Source organism: Gymnoscopelus microlampas, assembly GCF_963454915.1.
Source record: "Gymnoscopelus microlampas genome assembly, chromosome: 4".
NCBI classification, from domain to species: domain Eukaryota; kingdom Metazoa; phylum Chordata; class Actinopteri; order Myctophiformes; family Myctophidae; genus Gymnoscopelus; species Gymnoscopelus microlampas.
In genome coordinates this window covers 37,466,224-37,486,900 of record NC_139941.1, presented here as the reverse complement: position 1 = coordinate 37,486,900, position 20,677 = coordinate 37,466,224, and the positions used below count along the sequence as shown (strand labels likewise).

The window sequence follows — 20,677 nt, the reverse complement described above, 5'->3', positions numbered from 1 at the left end:
AACAAATTAAAGTTAGAGGAACAGATAAGGGACAACTTCTGATATTTACATACTAGTCCATGTCTAGACGACACTATCACAGTTTCTTTTCAAATATAATTAGACATAAACAGACAACTATTCCACAATCTCTGAATGCTATAGAGTCTGGAACTACACCTCCCAAAATCCGAGGAAGGAAGCTGTCATCTGTTCGTCATTTCCGTTCAAAATATATTTTAAAATATCTTTACATTCTATTTTGTCATTTCCATTCCTGCTAAGCAGAAAGCTATATATTCTTCGATGATTTTGATTTACATTAGGATACATTTGCGTGACTGTAAAGACGAAATGGAAGTGGGGAGGAGGCTTCACATCTGCTTTACCGCTTGATCATTTTCCGAGCTTTCGTTCTCCAGACTGTAGACGGAAGCATTTGAAAATTGTGGGAGGCAACAGTCTGGCTCGTGAGACTATAAATACTGTATTGACTGTACTTGTTATAACATTGGTCACCTGCATGGTTTTGGAATGTTAGGGGCGGGGGCAGATTTAGCACCAATTACCAAAATGTATGAAACATTGTTCATGAGAATACAAAATTATAATAGAAGAGCTGTTTTAGCATATAAAAGGATCTGTTGCCCTCCCTTTAATAGAATCATTCATAATACACTAGAATTATCACACAATTATATACTAATTTGCATGTATCATTTTCATTTTAATACATTCTTTGTTTCAGCTGTTCACAGCTCGTACGGTTAAATGGCATTAACATTGTCAGTGTCTATATACTTCTGACAGCTCTACAACACTGCTGAAGGTCAAACTCTTGGCTTATTAATAAGCCTGTTAAAACAACAACCTTATCCACATGGCAGAGCCTAAAGCAGTGGAGAGACACACTGATAACCTTTGCCTGTCATTCATTTTTCAGCAAAGAATGGTGTGCTGATAATCCTTAACTGTTGTTTCTTGTTGGGAGTCATGTGACCATCCACCTGAGGTCAAAGAACGTATACAGTATATCATTATTTATTTATTTGTTTATTAATTTAGTTTCCTGACTTTTCATGTCCTTCCCTGTCCCCTGGCATGCCATTGTTAGATAATAAACAACAGAGGAACATTACTTCAGGTTGCTGCCAGACATTATAATAGTTATTGTCACACTGAGTACTCTCTCCAACCTACTAGTGCTTCCCAGTGGCCATAGAGTGCAATTTGTAGACTGCACACTTTAAAATAAATGGGCCAAAGACTTGGGAGGTGAATGTATGATTAAGTACACCAATAAAAGGCAAAAACAAGATAATGGAGTTGCTTGAGTTGAAAGCTTGACAATTTAAAATCTTTGACACTGCGCTCAAATCCTATTGAATCATTTTTAAAATACATACGGTCCTCCCTTAAGCCAATTTTAATATAAGATAACTTGGAGATGCAGATTGCTTTGGGCAGTACAGGAAAGATGGGTGGTAGATTACTTTGGGCAGTATAGGAAAGAGGGGTGGTTTTGAACCTATAATGTTACAGGTAGGCCTGTGTCTGCATGGTACTGAAAGTGCACTACGCAGGAACAGGAAGTATTTTTATGAAGGCTGCTGACTAAGCTCCAGACATGATGCCAAATCTCAGGCACAATAACAAGATCACACAGGACGGGCCAAGAGTTATGTTTCCCTGCCATGTTGCCATGGAACTGTGGACTGAATGATGAATGATTCTTTTCTCATTGATGCCTATCTTGCAATACAGTATACACGGTGGGTTACAAAGGACACAATGGCCTTGAAATTAATCTTAAGCACATAACCGATCGTGTAAACTTTCACTTTGAGTAACAAAATGGAAAGCACCCAAATTCCACTTTGCTCACTACGCATAGACAGACAGTTAATGAGACTCAAAAAATCATTATGAGATGTCTCGCTGTCTGTTTACACCTCTCCTGGACTATTATCTCCTGTTGAATGGATTCTTTATTCACAGATCACCATTAGATAAGATTAGCTGGCATGGATTGAAGGTAAGCACAAGAAATATACTCTCATTGGGCCCTGCTATTTTGATTATGAAACGGTACAGATAAGATATGTTCAATCGATACATTATCGGTATTAGGTAAATATTTACCAATGATGAGAAATATAACATAAACAGCTGTTTATTTTATTCCCATGCTAATAGTTCACAAATACACACGCAGGCATACAAAAACACTGACAGTGTCTTATTTCTTATTTCAAGTCTTATTTCACAATAACACCCTCTCATTTAAACACTAAACAGGCCACTGTCACCTACTGGCTCTGTTAACGTCTTGATTAATCTGAAACAAGGGCATATTTAAACTAAATGACATTTAGTTTTAGAGACTGGCAGTATCTGTACCTGGGGTTTTAATTAATGTTAAGGCTATAAAGGACTTATTTACATTTACTGTATTTGTTAACACCGGAGTAAATCAGAGCTTTATCAATATTTGGGCATATTGTTATACTGTAAAAGTTGAACTAAAAGCATATATTTTCCTATTATACCAGACAAAGCTCCCATAAGCATTTACTTTGGCAAAGAAATCCCAGTTTATATTTTTACTGACAGTTTTTGGCTTTGTGGATCTTGTATCTGTGGGGAATTAATTAGACCATGAGTAAGCTGAAGTCATATTTAACCTGATTTAAAGGGTGCTGCCATGCCGGGGAGGCCAACCCCTCCCAAATACTGTACGTTTTCCCAGACTAATAGCCACATAATAAATTACAAGTCTGTGCCATTGTGTTATATAGCTAGTACATAGGACACTCCTTCAAATCTCAGACAGCTCATTGAGTCAGTAGTGTTAGATCAATGCAATATATGTCCAATGCAATACACAAGCTGTGATTTCAAGCTACCTCTAACTGGGATTCATAATTATGTTTGAACATACTAAGGAGCATCATTATTTACAGTTTAATTGTGCATTGATGTGTGGAGGTCAGTCCTGGCTGCTATATCTGTTTTAATCGGTTATTGTTATTGTTACTTTTATATTATTTTACTGTATTGTAGGCCTATATACAGCCAACAGTTTTCATTTTGCAACTTAAGTGTTTTCATACACAAGGATTGTTGAAGCATGCAGTTTTCTTATCAGTGTTGGATTATGGGGAGGTAATTTTAGAAATGATGTTCCTTCCGCTTCCACCTCCAAGAACACTGTCTATAGATCCTTCTAACCTCATGATGTATTACTGGTGATAGCTATGGTACTCAATACTCATCATTGTATCCTGTATGATAAGGTGGGTTGTCTTCTCTGCCAGAGAGGCTATAAATACTGGTATCTGTTTATCTATAATAAAGGCTATTTTTCAGAAAGGTATTGCAATGGATTCTTGAAACTTTGGACCCTATATATCTTGCTCATATTATGCTTAAGGTTCCCCACTAAATGTGGAAAGTCAGCCATTTATTTTAGTGCCATAACCTCTTGGAATGATCTTCAACAACAGAAAAGAAAAAGAAATACATGATTAACATCCCTGCCTCCATAGGTATAACTATTGGAACTATTTCCTCTGTTTTGTTTGTATTGTTTTGGGTTTATATTATGTTTTATTATTGCCTATAATGTATCACTGGAAATGAGGGCCCACACACAGTGAATGTATTCCTGAATTAAAGTTGGATAATGAATACAGCTCACATGCTTTTCACTAGCCATTAGACCAAATGTTGTGCTATGTCTTATAATAATAAATCCATGCGGTTTAAATGGAGTTAAAACTATGTCATGTGAATAAAATGAATTATGTCATTCATTGTCAAGATGGGAATCCATAATGACCTACCGTTCAGCTGATTGTAGACCACATCCTCCAGCCGCTCCAGCCGCTGTAGAATCGACTGTCTGTCGACCAAGTTGGAAACTTTGCCATTTCTGGCTCGCAGTCTCTGGTCAGAAATCCGACTTATCTGGATGAGTTCCTCTGAGCGGTCTTGAATTCTGCAGTAGACCGAGAATAAAATAATCCCCACAAAAACGAATATGTTGACGGTCAGCAAAGTTTTTATTTTGCGTGCCACAGCCATTAAATACAAGAGAAAAGGCTGACGCAGTCAAGCCAGATTGCTATCCATGCGAGCCGGCTTAGCTACCACCTATATGTGTAGGCAGCAGTCAGAGGGTCTGTGATGCGCTGTGAACTTCAGGAGACCTCCAGTCAGTGCTATCCTTTCAGGACCACAGACAGCTCACCTCCAGTCAGTGCTATCCTTTCAGAACCACAGACAGCTCACCTCCAGTGTATCCTTTCAGGACCACGTACAGCTCACCTCCAGTCAGTGCTATCCTTTCAGAACCACGGACAGCTCACCTCCAGCGCTATCCTTTCAGGACCACGGACAGACAGCTCACCAGGCAGCGCACAGCTTATAAACAGCATCACATACCGGAGGAGAGCCGCGGTGGAAGTTCAAGGTGGAAACGGATGTTGACTGACACCGTGCTTTGTTCTCCCCCAAGATCATAAGCAACGCGGTAAGACGAATACCAAAACGCTCGCCCCAAAACACAGTCGCTCCGGACCATATCCGGCAACCCCGGAACGGTCGCCACCTGGTATTCCTAAACGTAACCTCAGTAAACTATGCCTAAAACTAACCTTATTCCTAAACTTAACCTCAGTATAAAACGGTGCCAAAACCTAACCTTATTCCTATACTTAACCTCAGTAAGGCTATGCCTAACCCTTAACTTATTTCTAACCTTATCCTCAGTAAAACAAATACAAGAATACAAGAACCTCTGGAGGCGAGCAGTCCGCGAAAAAAAAATGGGGGTGAGGGTGTTTAGGGGCGAGTGTTCCGGTTACCGGTAAGATATGTTGACTGGCTTCGGGAAGATATGTTCATGGGCTTCGAACGGCTGTTCAAAACAAGCCTATGGGCGCCTATCTCCTATCGTGTCCACTACATATAGCCTCGAATTATGCCAGGGAAGGCATTCATCGCCCTCTTGAAATGCCAACGGGGGAATCTTGGCAGTGGCAAAGCATTTTGTCTCTGCGGCGTGATAATAAGTCGCCAAAATCCCAGTCCCGGCTACTTCTCGTCCATCCTCCTACAGTATATACTACCTATGCGCCAGCCCGTTTTACACCAAGCCTCCTCTTTGATCACAGCCTCGCTTTGACATCTCCTTTTCTCAAAGGCGTTGTGGTGGTGGTGCTACGATACGATTCGTCCTGTTCCAGAATCCAGACAAATTATGCACATGACTTCAAATGAAAACAAGCGGCGTTGTTGTTGTTTCTCGTCAGTTCACTGCAGCATCGTCGTGTTAATTCGAAGACGGGGCACGGGTTAGAAGTTGAGAGAGCGGAGGTTTGTCCTCAAATGCTGTCAAACGAATCCGACGCTCCCGCTCTTCTCCATGGTGCACGAGCCAACGTGTTGTCTCTCATTCCGCCCTCTCTCTCTCTCTCTCTCTCTCTCTCTCTCGCTCTCTCTCTCGCTCTCTCGCTCTCTCTCTCTCGCGCTCCCTCTTTCAAGCTCTCGCGGAGGAAGAGAGAGGTATGGCCAGTGTTGCCATGTCCGCTTATTATAAGTGACTTTGGGCTTGTTTTTCTGGCTTCTTTCCAAATGTCGTTTAAACTAGTGCTTCTCAAACATTTCCATGTCAAGGACTCCCAAATGATGTATGTGTCCCTTTTTCCCCAAAGAATTTATTTGAAAATATCAGATCTACAAACTCACGTTGTGAGCTTGCGACTGGCTATTTTCAAATAGCCGATGTATAAAGGTTTAAAGTGCTCATTTGGCCTATTATGGTCACTTCTTTTGGGCTTATTATCCTAGACCTGGTTGATTGTTTCTCTCCCAGAATCTGGCAACACTGGGTATGGCATAGAGAGGAGATAAAGCCTTGCTGCGTTGTGACGTTTTTAAGAGGCAAATAATGAATATGCACGAGCTGTCTCCAGCTCGAAGGGATAAAATAATCATTGATAAGAGCACGATATGCGCTTCTTATATGCACGTTTTGAGCAATAAATAGTGCTACATATATGTTTTCTAATTTTGACATTTCTTCTATAATGCATAACCTACGTATATATAACCCACTTGACACAAAATATGTAGGCTAACTCCACATTCTTCCTATTCTATCTATATTCTGATAGATATCCCAGCAACAGCAACTCACAGCTACAGTGAATAACCATGCAATGCATTTGCTTTCTATTTTGCATATTGTTTTGCCCCTAGGGGAGCAGGGGCCTGCCAACTTGCACGGTGGACTTCCAGACTGATTAGTTGGCTACTATAATCAACATCACACGAATCACATAGGCTAGGCAAGGCCTACTGTAGGCTACTTTACCAGAATTTGACATACTTTATATTTATACCAACGCAAATGGTCTAAATACACTATGAAGAGAAAAAAAAGAAGAAAATAAAAATAACAAATCATGTATTCACATGTATAACCATATATGTGAACATGCATTGTATTATGAAGCAAAAACCTTTGTCCTGTTTTTTCTGTATTCTTTTTTTCTTCTCCTTTTAATTTAACTTTTTTGAGAATTAAATTGTTTTTCTTTAATTGTCATGGATGTATTTTATGTTGAAAGGGTAGGCAAAATAAGCTATGTAGCTTCAGCCTATACCTTTTTTTGGTCACAACTATGTCATGTATTATTGCTGTTGTTGTTTTAAGAGAATGGAGCATATTGTTTGCATAGTGTACAAATGACCAAAAATAAAAACCTGCAATCTGAAGTGAATACATTTAGAAGCCCATCTAATATGAGGGTAATTCATGTTCCAAAATGTCATAAATATTCAGAGTAACTAGTAACAAAGTATCAATTGAAAAAAATGTAATGACTGAAGACAGTACCCTCCTACCCTCAACTCAGTCTCTTTACACTCTAAACGTGTAGCATTCAAACACGATTCTTTCTGACACCTCCTTAAAAAGAGCTGGAAGCCCAAGAGTAAAACAGAGGGCAGGTAAGGACAGAGTTGATCCAGGCTGGATATGACAGTAGGTCAGCAGCACAAGTGCTTTATTGACGGCTCTTTACAGCGCTCTACACGTACACCCCCCCCCCCCCCCCTCTCTCTCTCTCTCTCTCTTTATTTCTCTCTCTCTCCCTCTCCCTGCCATGGAAAGTACCTGTACCATGTCTGATTAAAAATGAATTATGGCTTGTCTCTGATTTCAATATGGTTAATGTAGCAGCTGGAGAGCACCAGATGCAGTGGTATTTCACTTCATTGAGCAATTCAAGATGTGGTATTGCCCATGGTCTGCCCAAATAGGTGTTTTGATCCCACCCACTGGGACTAGTACACATTTATAGTCCTAAGTTTGTTTGGCACTCCAAACAAAACATTTATGGACTGCATTATAGCACAGATGACATCAGGACAAAGAAATGGACTGCATGCCAGTAAATGTTCTTCATACCACTTTGCTTTGATAGTGCACCTCAAATGTGATTTTGGGAGGAGCAAAACAAAGTAAATGCAAGGCACTAACATACTCCTTCATGTGCATCTTGACCATTAGATCTTTGTAACCTATGAAACTTCCATGTTGATTTCAACAAGACCAAAACAGCTGGAAATGTTGGCAGACACTAGAGGAAAAGGGTCACCATAAATCTGTAGGTAGCATCCTGTCATCTGATTCAATTAGATAGATATATTGTGCAAAGTTTATATTTTGGCCTGAGGTGGGCACTTGAGAAAAGGTCATTGGGTTACTCAAATAGTTCTTCCTCCAGGGAGTATGAATGTGCTCAGCCATTCTTATAGATTTGAGATTTGAGCAAGTGGGAAAATTGGCCTAAGGGTGGTGGTGCGAGAGGAAAGGTCATGGGGTCACCAAAATTAGGATGATTCATTCACGCTAAAAAAAAGGAAAAAAGGAAAAAAGGAACATCTTGGAAGGAAGCAGAGAAGATCGCCCATCACCGAACTAGTTGGTGGAAATTCATAAATGACCTATGCACCCCAAAGAGCAAAAGGGTTTAAGTCATTCATGCTAAAGTTTAATGGCAAACTGCCAATTAGTAAGTTGGTTGGAGTGGGTTATCGTTGGTATTGACTGAGCAACGAGGGTGTCTATCCCCTCATTGCTCAATTTCTATTTCAATCCAGCCAGGGTTTATTTTTAAATATAATGTTTAGGACTAAAGTGGTGGACGGGTGGATGAACAGATCACCCAACTGACGACCAACATCTCCATTGTCATTTCGTTCTTCGAAGAATAATATACTATTTGCTGATTGTTATTTTTGTGGAGAAAGAGCCATGGTGGTCTGAAAACTGCATTCTGTATACTGCACTTCCATATTCTCTGTCAAAACATACACCATAACATGCTCACCAAATACTAAAATACACCTATAGTATCTGTGCCATCATCTGAGTTTAGGGGACATACAGTAGGACAAATTAGGTCTTCTGTCTGTTTGATTTGGCCTGTGGTGCCTGCAGCAGACATTCATGTGCATCTGTATCTCCTCTGCTCCCCTGCTCACTACAGCAAACAGTTAGGCAGTGTTTGGCTTTGTATGCAAGGGCTTAATTAGGTTTTCCTCATGCACATGGATCCATTTCCAAAAATACGCTGATTTGGTTTGAGTTCTGCAATAAATAAATAAATAAATAAAAAGAGAAGGACTACAGGGAAATCACAGTTCTAGCCACCTCAGCCACCATCACACCTCCACTGGATTCATGCTATCATTAGTCCCCTCCACACACACACACACACACACATACGCACAATACACACTCTGTATCTCTCTCCATTGTGCGGCAAAATAATGTGTTGTTCTCCAATCGAAGATGACTCATTTCAAATGAAAGAACCCATTACTGATGCATCATTGTATAGGTGTAACATGCATTGGATTTTGTATGCATCTGTAATGCATACTAATCTAAACTAAAATGAAGTGTTTTACTTGATGTAATTTCTGTACTTCTGGGAGATTTTCATGCTAAAAACATTTAATCGGTGAACCATAGTAAATCGATAACCAAGCATGATCCATTTAAGCTCATTACAGTTTAGGCACAGTATCCTTGCATAGCACTTCAGACATACAGTACTAGCTTAGCATAAATGCAATACAGATTAAGCGTGATCCCAGCTTTGGACTTTCCAGAGCGGATGTTGTGTTTTGTGTATTCAGCACCCACAGCGCTCTTGCTCCTCTGCTATGGAAGACATTGGCACTCAAGTGTTTTAAACATATTAACCTGGGTGAGTGCCAGCCTGAACCTTACTCCTTCAGCTCCAAGTGTATCCATTTATATAAGCCTCTTAAAACTTTTGTTTGATTCAGTGGGAAAACAAGGGCATGATGTGAACCAATATGACGATGTGTTATAGCATTCACCTCACACACCACAATTGGATTTGACAACACAAAAATAAAGTAGAAAGGATTAATATAACTGATAAAAGTCGTCTATCATGACTGTAAAAACATTCAGTTCATGTAAGAAAAGGGCTGGTGGGATATATAGGTAAGGGATGAGTAGAGAATTTAAAGGGTATCTAAACCCACAAAGGCAATTGTTTTTAGCTTTCTGCCATCACAGGTCAAACAGGAGGTTACCAAAATCTGTATGGTTCTTCCAGCAATCTGTCCATTAGAGTTTCAGATACATTGGGTACAAGTGGAAAGTTTAGCGGAAGGGTGGAGCCAGGGAAAATGCCATTCGGTCACCAAAATTAGCAGGGCATGTGCTCACTAAGTTTCATGGCAATCTGCCCATTAGATTCTGAGATATCTTGTGTGCAAGTGGAAATTCTGGCTTAATGAGGAAAGGCAACTGGGTCACCAAACTCAGTAGGGGCCATCAACTGCCGAGCATGAAGATGCACAGCAAACCTCATGGCAATCCAGCCAGTAGTTTTCAAAATATCCTGGATGTAGTGTGGAATGGCACAGCACCTCCTCCACACTGACTCTTAGCACTGGTGCGCCCCAAGAAAGTGTGCTCAGCCCCCTCCTGTTCTCTATCATACGCCATGCACAGCATCAAACTCCATTATAATTAGAACGTTTGCTGATGACACCACTATGACCATTATCAGTCTGATCACAGACCATGACGAGACAGACTAAATAGAGCGAGGCAATGATGAGCCCAGTGTCAGGATAACAACAGGAGGCTGCAGGGAGCACACGTCCCCTTTCACAGCAGCGGGGCAGTGGAGACAGTAAGCAGTTTCAAGTTTTCAGGGTCAAAATCACAGTGTAAAACCATATGGGCACCATCATCAAGGCCATGTGACAACGGCTGTTATCCCACACACCAAAGAGGTCTGGCATGGAGTCCAAGACGAAGTGACTGGTTGGATCACAGCCTCGTACAGCCAGCAAATTGAAGAGAAATGGCTGTCTTGCATACAGCTTCTAAAGTTCCCACTGATTACTGCGGGGAGCTAATGATAATAGTTATTAGGCGATACAACCACATAATGGCTGCTTTCAATTTTGACATTGTCATAAGTGATACATCATGTATTTCCCGAGACATCCTTTGCTTATTTTATCTTATCTAAAGGGTAACAAAATCTTTGGTAACTTTTGTTCAAATGACCTAAAGCGCTTGCATGGTTGGACTTTGGACAATGTGGTTTAATGTGTTGGTGGACATAGTAAGTATAACACAGCTGCAGTTGTGTAAATTAATGATGGCGTAGATTTAGTTGTGCCAATGTGCCAAGTATTATCAGAACTGCTGACTATTGTTCAAGGTTTTTATTGTCACACTTATAATACAGCTGGGGCAACACTGAAAGCAGTAAAACTCTCAGAATATAATAAAGAAAGAAAGAAATAGTGCATCTCGGGATACTAACGGCAATGACGTGGCTGGTGGGTCTGTATAGATACAGCATGATGGAAAGACATCACAATTAAATGCAATGTCAATTATTGATGGTGTTGCATTGAATTGTGATATGATATGATTGTGATATACAGGGATGCACTTCTAATTTGATTTCCTAACCTTTTGTTGTCCACTTGAAGTTGAACAGCAGTGAAAACTAAATGGTTGAGCAGGTGTGAGAATGATATCATCGGTCATGAAGTCTTTGTGTCCGCGATGCAGGATAAAGCACATTTTTGTTCATTTTAATAGAATGCAAGAGGTTTGTTCTGAATAAAATAAGATATAAAGAAGTATACACAGATTAACTAGGAAATGAATTGCCTACAATTTACAGAAATATAATACCTAAAAGCAAATGATTAAAACATGCCTATGGAGACACCAATCTTCATTGGGGGAAAAAACTGAGCTGTTGTTTTTCAGCCAGAAGAACACTGTGACCTCCATTAGTGTTCAACGGGTCTAGCATGCATATCATTCTGGCACAAACACTTCTCTAATTCCCCACTAGCCACATGAAGGTCAGTTTGACCATGCGCTGTAATTATGACAAAGCAAAGTAACAATAACATTTTAACATGCCCATACCCACCATTTTCTGAGGTGTATAATAAGAGCCACAACAATATTGTACAATGCCAAGTCAAAAACCTTGGCGTGAGTTTTGATAGCAAATTCAAGTTTGACAAGCAGATTAGTTCTGTGGTTAAAGATCTAAGAACTAAGGCTGCTGCTACTAAAGGCCTATCTACCTCCACCCGACCTAGTCCAGTGGTGGAAAAGGTACTCACATTTCATACTCAAGTAAAAGTATCAATACTGCAATGTAGAAATACTCAATTCAAAATTTACCCAAGTAAAAGTACAAAAGTATTGGCATCAAAATGTGCTTAAAGTACCACAAGTAGAAAATATTTGTTATGCAGAATGTCCCATTTTAATTTTTTTTTACATTAAGTTGTTAATGTATGTTTTGTATTATTAATCAAAATCTATTTATTAAATATATTTGCCTCTGAGATGTAGTGGAGTAGAAGAAAATTGGAAATACTCAAAAAATAAGAACAAAGTACCTCAAAATTGTACTTAAGTACAGTATTTGAGTACATGTACTTAGTTACTTTCCACCACTGGGGTAGTCCATGCCTTCATTTCTTTGCGGCTTGATTACTGCGATGCTCGTAGGCATTGATCAATCTGCTCGCAGGTGTCTGTAGCTTGTTCAAAATGCTGCCGCTCGTCTCCTTACTGGCAAGAAAAAGCACAATCACATCACCCCAGTCCTTGCCTCTCTCCACAGGTCACTTGTTTTTGAAATGTTATTGTTTGTTTTTAAAGCCCAAAACGGGCTGGCCCCCCCATACCATTCTGAGCTCATTCAGCCATACATCCCAGCCAGACCCTTGAGGTCGGCTGACCAGTTGCTCCTGATTGTGCCCGGAACCTCATAGAAGACTAGAGGGGGCCGAGCCTTTGCGGTGGCCGGCCCCAGATTGTGAAACACCCTGCCTTTTCACATTCGCTCTGCTCAGTCCTTCTTTATCTTAATCTTAATCCTTATTAAAGACCCATTATTTCTTCCTAGCCGTTAATGCTGCTTGACCACATATACCCTTGCTGTGTATATACTTTGATGCTGTACACTTTGATAAGCTGTTTTTGTTTTATTCTTGTTGTGATCTCTTTAACTTTGCTTAGTTTCTTTCCTTCAATTATTTTATTTTGCTTTGATTTGTTTTTCCTCCGCTCAGTTTGCCTGTTTTTAACTTGTTCTTGTTTAGCACTTTGCTTTGACCTCGGTGGTTGTAAATGTGCTATATAAATACAGTTGAATAACAGAGTTTTTTTCGCTTCTGGTTCCTAAAAGAGTTGTAAACAAAAAACGATCACAGAACATTTCTGGAAAGTGGTTCTGGGTTACCCTTCATAGTCATAGTCAAGTATATCTGTCATTTTACATGAAAATGTGTTTTACATTTAACGAATGCCATCTATGCTAGTTTACCATCCTATTCAAGTTGACTCTGTCCCTGTGTTTACTTTGTTCTAAGACAGAGAAATAAATGAAAAGACTATTTAAGTCCAGCTTTAGGAAGGGAAGAGATACTGTAGGCAGGCTATGGGACAAGATGAGGAGAGACAGAGAGAAAAAGAAAGAGGGAAGGCGATGGAGATGAAAGAGGAAGAGCAGGTAATATCCACTGTGCCCAGAATAGGATTGGCATTATTGTTTTGAATCGATGCAAGTTTTTCCTCTTCAAATGTCAATGCAGATATTTTGATCAGAGAAACAAAAAAAATATTCACCTTGCAGCCTTGGTTTTTGGAGCTCGATATTTCCCTGGATATTGCCACAAGATGGTAATAATAAAAGCTGTCAAGTTAATGATCCCTATCTGTAGCCAGCTGATACAGACTTGGTGCCGGGTCTATCTGAGAATACATTACACCCACTTTAGGACCCTCGTCAGTCGTAGCGATGTCTCTGTGTCTACCATTAGTTTGTTTATACATTATCATGTTGACCTTGGTGCTAACCTAAGAAGACCCAGTTCTTTCTGCCCTAACTTAGCTAATTTCAACACGAGCCACCTCTTTGCCTTTCTCAAGACTCATGAAGAAGTAATGTGCTCCTTGACCGTGGTGTTCAACCCTGGCTGAGCCCACAATGTACTATGTTAAATTCCATTCCCATTTCATATATTTATAATAAGCGGGAGGGGTGACACTTGAACCTCTTGAAGACAGTTGACTAAAAACACAAGGGAGATATGATTATGGGACACCAAGTGAATCGAATTCCTTCAATGCAAGCATCAAAATTATACTATTTACCACATTAAGATAAATGATTAAGTATACATGTATTTTAGATGAGGATTTATACAAACATACTGTAGCTTGTCAAAAATGTAAAATTATTGAAGCAAGAGCTCACACACACACACACGCACGCACGCGCGCGCACACACACACACACACACACACACACACACACACACACACACACACACACACACACACACACACACACACACACACACACACACACACACACACACACACACACACACTCACATGCCGCCCGCCACCGCATCCTGAATGTTTCTTGATTTATGGAAGAAGCAATTAGGTTTCGCCAGTGTACTGATGCTTGATGGGCGAATCGGTGCAGGTAATTAGAAAGAATAATGAAACAGCTAGCCAAGGGAATCAATCCCCACATCAGAAAAAAAATGTAATCAAAGATAAATGGACTATCCACATTACCTAGTCATTATGCCAGAAGGATTGTTGTTTTGAATCCCTGGTCTGCACCAGCTATGGACTCTTTGTAAAACAAAAGTCATTATTCTGCCAACGTCCTTAGTCTTAGATGTTGATTGATATGTGGACCATGGCCAGTAAACACTCCCAAAGATTCAGGCCAAGCAGCTTAGTGGGAAGCTTTCTAACAGTTATAACTATAACTTGACTTCTCCTACACGATGAAATATTTAACTGTGACTCTGTACTCAAAAGTTACAGGGCATAAGGCCATCAGACAGCTGTCTGATGGCCTTATGCCCTGTAACTTTTGGCCCAACAGCGTGTGCATGATTAGCGCATGTGAGTGTAGAGCATGTTTGTCACGTACGCGGTTTCTCAGAAGTGACGTAGACTATCTGAGTTGCCTTTGCACCTGGCAGATGACGTTAGATTTAACAATTTGTCACCTTTTCGGCAATCTACTACGCTCTTAATATAAGGGCCTAGTTCAGTTGTATCATGTGTCCTTCTCTGACCACAAACAGTTCTCGTAGTGAAATCACTTGTCTTGGTTATCACAGAGTTAACTCACCAGAGATGTTATATTTCTGTAGCACCTGCATACTCAAAGCACACATATATGAAACACATTACAGTACAGTAAACACCCATACAAAAATGTAAGGCCTATAGACAAGCATACACACACACACACACACACACACACACACACACACACACACACACACACACACACACACACACACACACACACACACACACACACACACACACACACACACATGCCTGTACGTACGCACACACGCGCCTGTACGTACGCACGCACACACACACACATGGATCTCCTCTACCGTCATAAATCCTTTCAAAAACACAGATGCACATAAACAATAGCTCTGTATGGTTTCACTTTAGTGGCATCTCACGTTACGACCACAAAATATCACTGCCGTCATGGAAAAAACACATCACTGCAACATTAATGAAACTTCCCCAAAAATTTAAAATACAGTATGTGTTCCATCGTTCAAATACAGTGGCTGAGTTTGAGTGAGAAAATAATTCAGGAACTTTGAAAGCTGCAGTCAGTCACTTAATGCATTTTATGTCAAAGCAATAACAAAACCACTCACAGTTTCATCCACATACACCGCTGCTGTGATCTGTGAAGAGTTTTGAGAAAGTGCACTCAGTATTGAGACATGCTTGTATCAAAACCATTTGGCCATTGAAACCCAATGCTTTATGGCCAAAGAGACTGCCTGCCTTTTACATTTCTCATTCCATTATACATTTGAAAAATCTCAATTTAGTGAAGGCTCTGGTGCATTCAATCTGTTGCCAGCAGGGGTGTTTGGCTCTGGAGGTGAGTGTCATATCCATTATACCGTCAATGTACCATGCATATGGTTTTGATCCAACAACAAGAGATATACTGTACTGCACTCTGTCCCTATGCAAATTCTTAATGTCATGGTAAATGACAGATGGGAAATAGTACAATGTGCTCTGTGTGTAATAATAACATCCACTATTCAGTTCTCAGCAGGGGGTCAAAACATTTTCCTTATTGCATGCGCATTGCCTTCTTGACCTTCTCGTCTTCCTGTAAACCAAAATACATCGAAGAACCCAAATCCATTCAAATGTCTACCAAAAGAAAATAAAAAAGTAATCACTCGCACATGGGATGACTGAAATCCACTTTTGGAGCAGAGGTGGGCACAGTGAAACCATTGTGTACAGATTCAATTCAAATTCACTGCAAAGGAGCAGTGTAAACACAGACGCAAGAAAAATACTTACTGTACAATACAAATAATGCAACATGAATAGAAGATGTTCAGGTGATGTTCAGAGATACATTGTTGCTGTAGAAACTTTAACAAAGTTTCAAACTACCATACCCACATGTGGCCCCTTACGTCCAATAGTTTAGGGCAGTGTCAGTGACACCCTACATTGACATGACACTTGCATAGTGGCACCTAACGGCCTCTTCACACAGGACATGGATAGGTGGCAAGTGCCATTATCAATGAAGAGTGGTGCAGTCATGTTGCACTCTGGTGTTGCGGTGAGCGCAGCAGGTTTTCACTGTCTGCCGCTCTGCTCAAAGTTCAACCAAATTCAACTTTGACCCCTGCTCCCTCTGACCTGTGCAGCCAATTGCGAGAGAGAGAGTGGGCGGCAGTGAACGCACGGACATAGAATGGATTGTGTGTGGGTGTGTATGTGTGTGAGGGTGTGTGACCGATCCTCCCAAGTTGTAGTGGTCAAACACTCAGGACTACAGTGATAAAGTTGACGCCTGTCCACATCCTGTGAGAGCTAACAGTAAAGGTCTTTTCATATAATGATAGAAAAAAGGAAATATTTCACATCAAACTATTCATAATAGTTGACGCTTCATTCATACAGGTTGATGATTTTATTGCTGGTGAAAATCGACCTGGTTTAGAAAGAGTATTACATCATCCTAAAATATATTTTGAGGCAAATTAACCTTTACCCTCTGTCACCCACTGTGGATCCTTCACATTGAGGTAAAACTGAATCTTAGACCAAACGTTACGAATGGTGATTAATCATGATTCATTAACTATTAATCTGTGACTAATCTGATAATAAAAAAGATATACAATATCATATATGATTATATATATATATATATATATATATATATATATATATATATATATATATATATATATATATATAAAATATATCTGTGTGTGTGTGTGTGTGTGTGTGTGTGTGTGTGTGTGTGTGTGTGTGTGTGTGTGTGTGTGTGTTCTGGGGGGTGTTCACTCTCCATTCCGACATCTCACCACTCCGACTAGTGGCTTCCGCGTGCGGTTAGGGTTAGGGTTAGGGTTAGGTATAGGGTTCGTCAACGTCGGAAAGGCGACATGTCGGAAAGGAGAAATGCACCCGTTCTGGGGATCATAGGAGACCTCTTTCTATGTCACTGCTCATCTCTACACACACACACACACACACACACACACACACACACACACACACACACACACACACACACACACACACACACACACACACCCACACCCATGGTCCCAATTGTGATGGCTGATTAAAGCTGAGATTGATTAAGAGAGAGAGAGGGGGAAGGGGGGGATTGAGGAAAATGTGATTGGGAAGAACAGTGACAGAGAAGAAACGAAGATGGCAAAGAGAAGACACATTATTATTGCGGTGGGCTTGCTTAGGGGTGCACACTAATTATTGTCTCTGCCAGGCCGAAGACTGTTTTCGCCCCTGTCCATCTGTCCGTGTGTTTTTGTGGGACAGGGTGACCACTGGGCCGGTCCATTCCGGGCCGATCCAGGCCTGGCTTTTTTTTGCTGTTTTTCTAAGGCCTATATAATTTCCAAAATACACAATTATCTTTAAACAAAACATAAGTATAGCCAAATTTTTGACAAAAAATACTATTGAGATAATAAATAATACTATTGGGTATGATGCAACAATATTGTGGCACGAACCAATCTGTGCCTCACACATGGCCTGCAGTCAGACAGATAATTGCTCGAGTCGACCCAGCTGCGCCTGTTTATACTTCGTCGTCTATATAGGGTGGTGTTGCGTGGCCAACATAACTCTACTATATCTACCATGCTCACCATGTCGTATGACAAAGCTTAAATCAGACAGAGGGAGGGCACTGCTGCCTGCCTGCCTGCCTGTGAATGGAATGGATCAATCTACTTTAACAATTTAAGGGGGAAATACCAGCGGCCCCTCTGACTTTGGTCTATAGTTCTAATTTTTGCTGAGATCTAATTGGCTGAAAGGCTCAGTTTCACTTTACTTTTGTTTTGGGGAGGAATTAAATTAGCAAAACATTATAATAGGAAAGAAAGAAACAAACAAACAAACAAAAAAGAAAGAAAGAGAAGTACAAAAGAAAGAAGACAGGTGAGAAATAAAACATTAATATCTGTATCTGAGTGTGCATGTATGTGATTTTACTGCTCTGTCTTTGCCTTAGTGATTTTTGTCTGCACCACTGGGTAAGATCCATAACTCTATGGTAAGATCAAGACTTTGTCTTTGTTTCCTGGACTACTAAACCGCCTGTTTTGTTAGTCATTAAAACAATGCAGCGCTGTCTTCTTCTTCTGTTGTAAAAATGTAGTTGGCAATATAGTATGAATGTCACCTGGTCTTGCCTTGTCTTGTTTTTATTCAGTACAGTGGTGAAATGCTTATGCAGTAGCCTACAAACTGAGGAGGGAGGCGTCTAAAATTACTGTTACTTACATCAGTCAGTATCGGCAAAAAAAATTGCATGCATACATTTGTATTTTTGATATCTTTTTAATTTTCTTTTTAATTTTAATCACCCAAAAAAAAGCCCATTCATGTGAATCGGAAAATGCTGTTTAGCTACAGTGGAGCCAGATTAAATCATAAAAATGTTCACAAATTCACTACACCCACAATTTGTAGACTATTGTTTTATACATCAAACAGTTCACACAAGTTAAGACCAACTAAAAGCTGATCTAAGCTCAAAGTGCAAAGTGTGTGTAAGATACAGTAGCAGTGCGCCGTGTTTGTGTTTGCTCTCAGTCTGAAATCCTCTCATAACTGCTCAAGATATCCAGTTAACAGACAGATGGACAAACAGGGGAGAACACTTTACCTCTTTGACTGAGGAGTACCTGTAAGAAAGAAAGAAAGGTACAATTGTTTTCCAAATGGATATACTGTACTGTATAACATATGGAAAAAAAACTTTAGATGCACTAGACTGGTATTTAAGATACTCAGAGGATCAGTGCCCACATACCTGTCTAACTACTTCTCCAGAGTGAGTGACATCCACAGTCACAACACCAGAGGGAGTGCCTATGATCTGGTACCCCCCAAATTTAGCACAAACATGGGCAAAAGTCCATTTTATACTCTACCACCAAATTGTGGAATGCCCTGACATCATCCATTAAAGGATGTGAAACACTGGCCTCTTTAAAAAATGGCCTGAAAAAGGATATGTCAGAAAATTACAAGTGGAGATAGATATTAAATCCCCCCCCCCCCCCCCCCCCCCCCGTTGTTCCATTTTCTCCTCTGTAAATATAGCTGTGTATTTGTTTTTGGATGACATATATTAATGTGTTAATATTATGCTCTGTTGATGAATTAAATACACATAGCACTACAATGTAAACAAGTCCCCAGGACTTTTTGGTGTTATCCTTTTAGCCCAAGTGTTACTGTACATCCGTGCCGTTTACATCTTTGTCTAAAAAGTATTCAATCAATCGAGCAAAAACTCTTAATATAATATGAAAAATCACACCCTGTGTGAAGGAAGCGGTGCCTTTGATGAGTTTATTTAATTGGGCTATATATGTACTAGGGAAACAATGTTAAATCCCTGTAAATGCATTTCAAGGCTACTGAACAGCGCCACTGGAAACAAATCACCAAATGTGTGTGTGTGTGTGTGTGTGTGTGTGTGTGTGTGTGTGTGTGTGTGTGCGTGCGTGCGTGCGTGCGTGCGTGCGTGCGTGCGTGCGTGCGTGCGTGCGCAATCAGCCGCAGCTGTTGAGGTCATGGTGAGGTCGTGCTCAAACAGACACACAGACAAAGTCAAATGTAGAGCGGTTGGCACCGCTAAAAAGTGTGGCTACAGCAAATGAAAACACCCATTAGAGTCTCAGATTGGAACGTGGTTTCCTTGAAGCCCAAATGAAAGCGTAAGCTCCCTCTGTTGTTGCCCTTTTCCACCAGCATGACTAACCTAAGATTGCTTGCTTACTCAATTTCTCAGCCGTGGCATCTATTTTATACCCAAGGGGTAAGCAAGTCAATTGAAAGTTAATTCCATTGTGTTTGATTAATGGGTGCTGGAGGATGCACTCCTTTCTAGTCTGCTGTTTCCATTTCTAAACCACACACAGGTAATTATTCCCTCAGTCGCCCAGCGTAAATGTTTTTGTTCCAACTCTCCCTTCTGTGACATTGCTTGTCTTGTTCCTAGGACCCCCCACCCCCAAAGAAAAAAGAATGATGTAAAAGTAGAGTAATGCAATGGGCGAGGGACCAGTGGTGTGTTCATATTTAATAACATCCTACCAAATGCAGACTTATCTACAGTGCAGTATGACGAAATATAATTGTGTAGCAGTAATGCAGGTGTTGCTTGGGGCATACTACAATCTTGTAGTATGCTAGACTCGTGGATTTGTGTAAGAAATTTACTAAATCAGTTTCATCATCACCCCTCTGCATAGTGATAGTTACAAAAAAGCAGTTGTGGTAAGTTGGCTAATTATTACCGTACCCGTGACAGCATGGTATTAACCATGGCAGTGCTCTCAGTATCATAAACAATAGTAGTATTTATTCACTTACATTTATACTGTAAATAATTAATTCTTTATTATTATTGTAGTAGTAGTAGCAGTAGTAGTTTAGTAGTAGTAGTAGTAGACCTAGTAGTAGAAGTAGGCCTAGAAA

The 20,677-nt window shown here is 40.3% G+C and overlaps 1 protein-coding gene across 1 annotated transcript in view; it reads right to left on the bottom strand.

Moving 5' to 3' along the window:
- galnt9 (polypeptide N-acetylgalactosaminyltransferase 9) overlaps window positions 1–4,065 on the bottom strand; it is a gene marked incomplete at both ends in the record, with an annotated part of 114,863 nt that extends 110,798 nt beyond the window's left edge. The window contains one exon of the mRNA XM_084055103.1: window positions 3,825–4,065. Coding sequence (XP_083911229.1) covers window positions 3,825–4,065 — 241 coding nt within the window. The remainder of the gene's footprint in view (window positions 1–3,824) is intronic.
- Window positions 4,066–20,677: the final 16,612 nt, after the last annotated feature.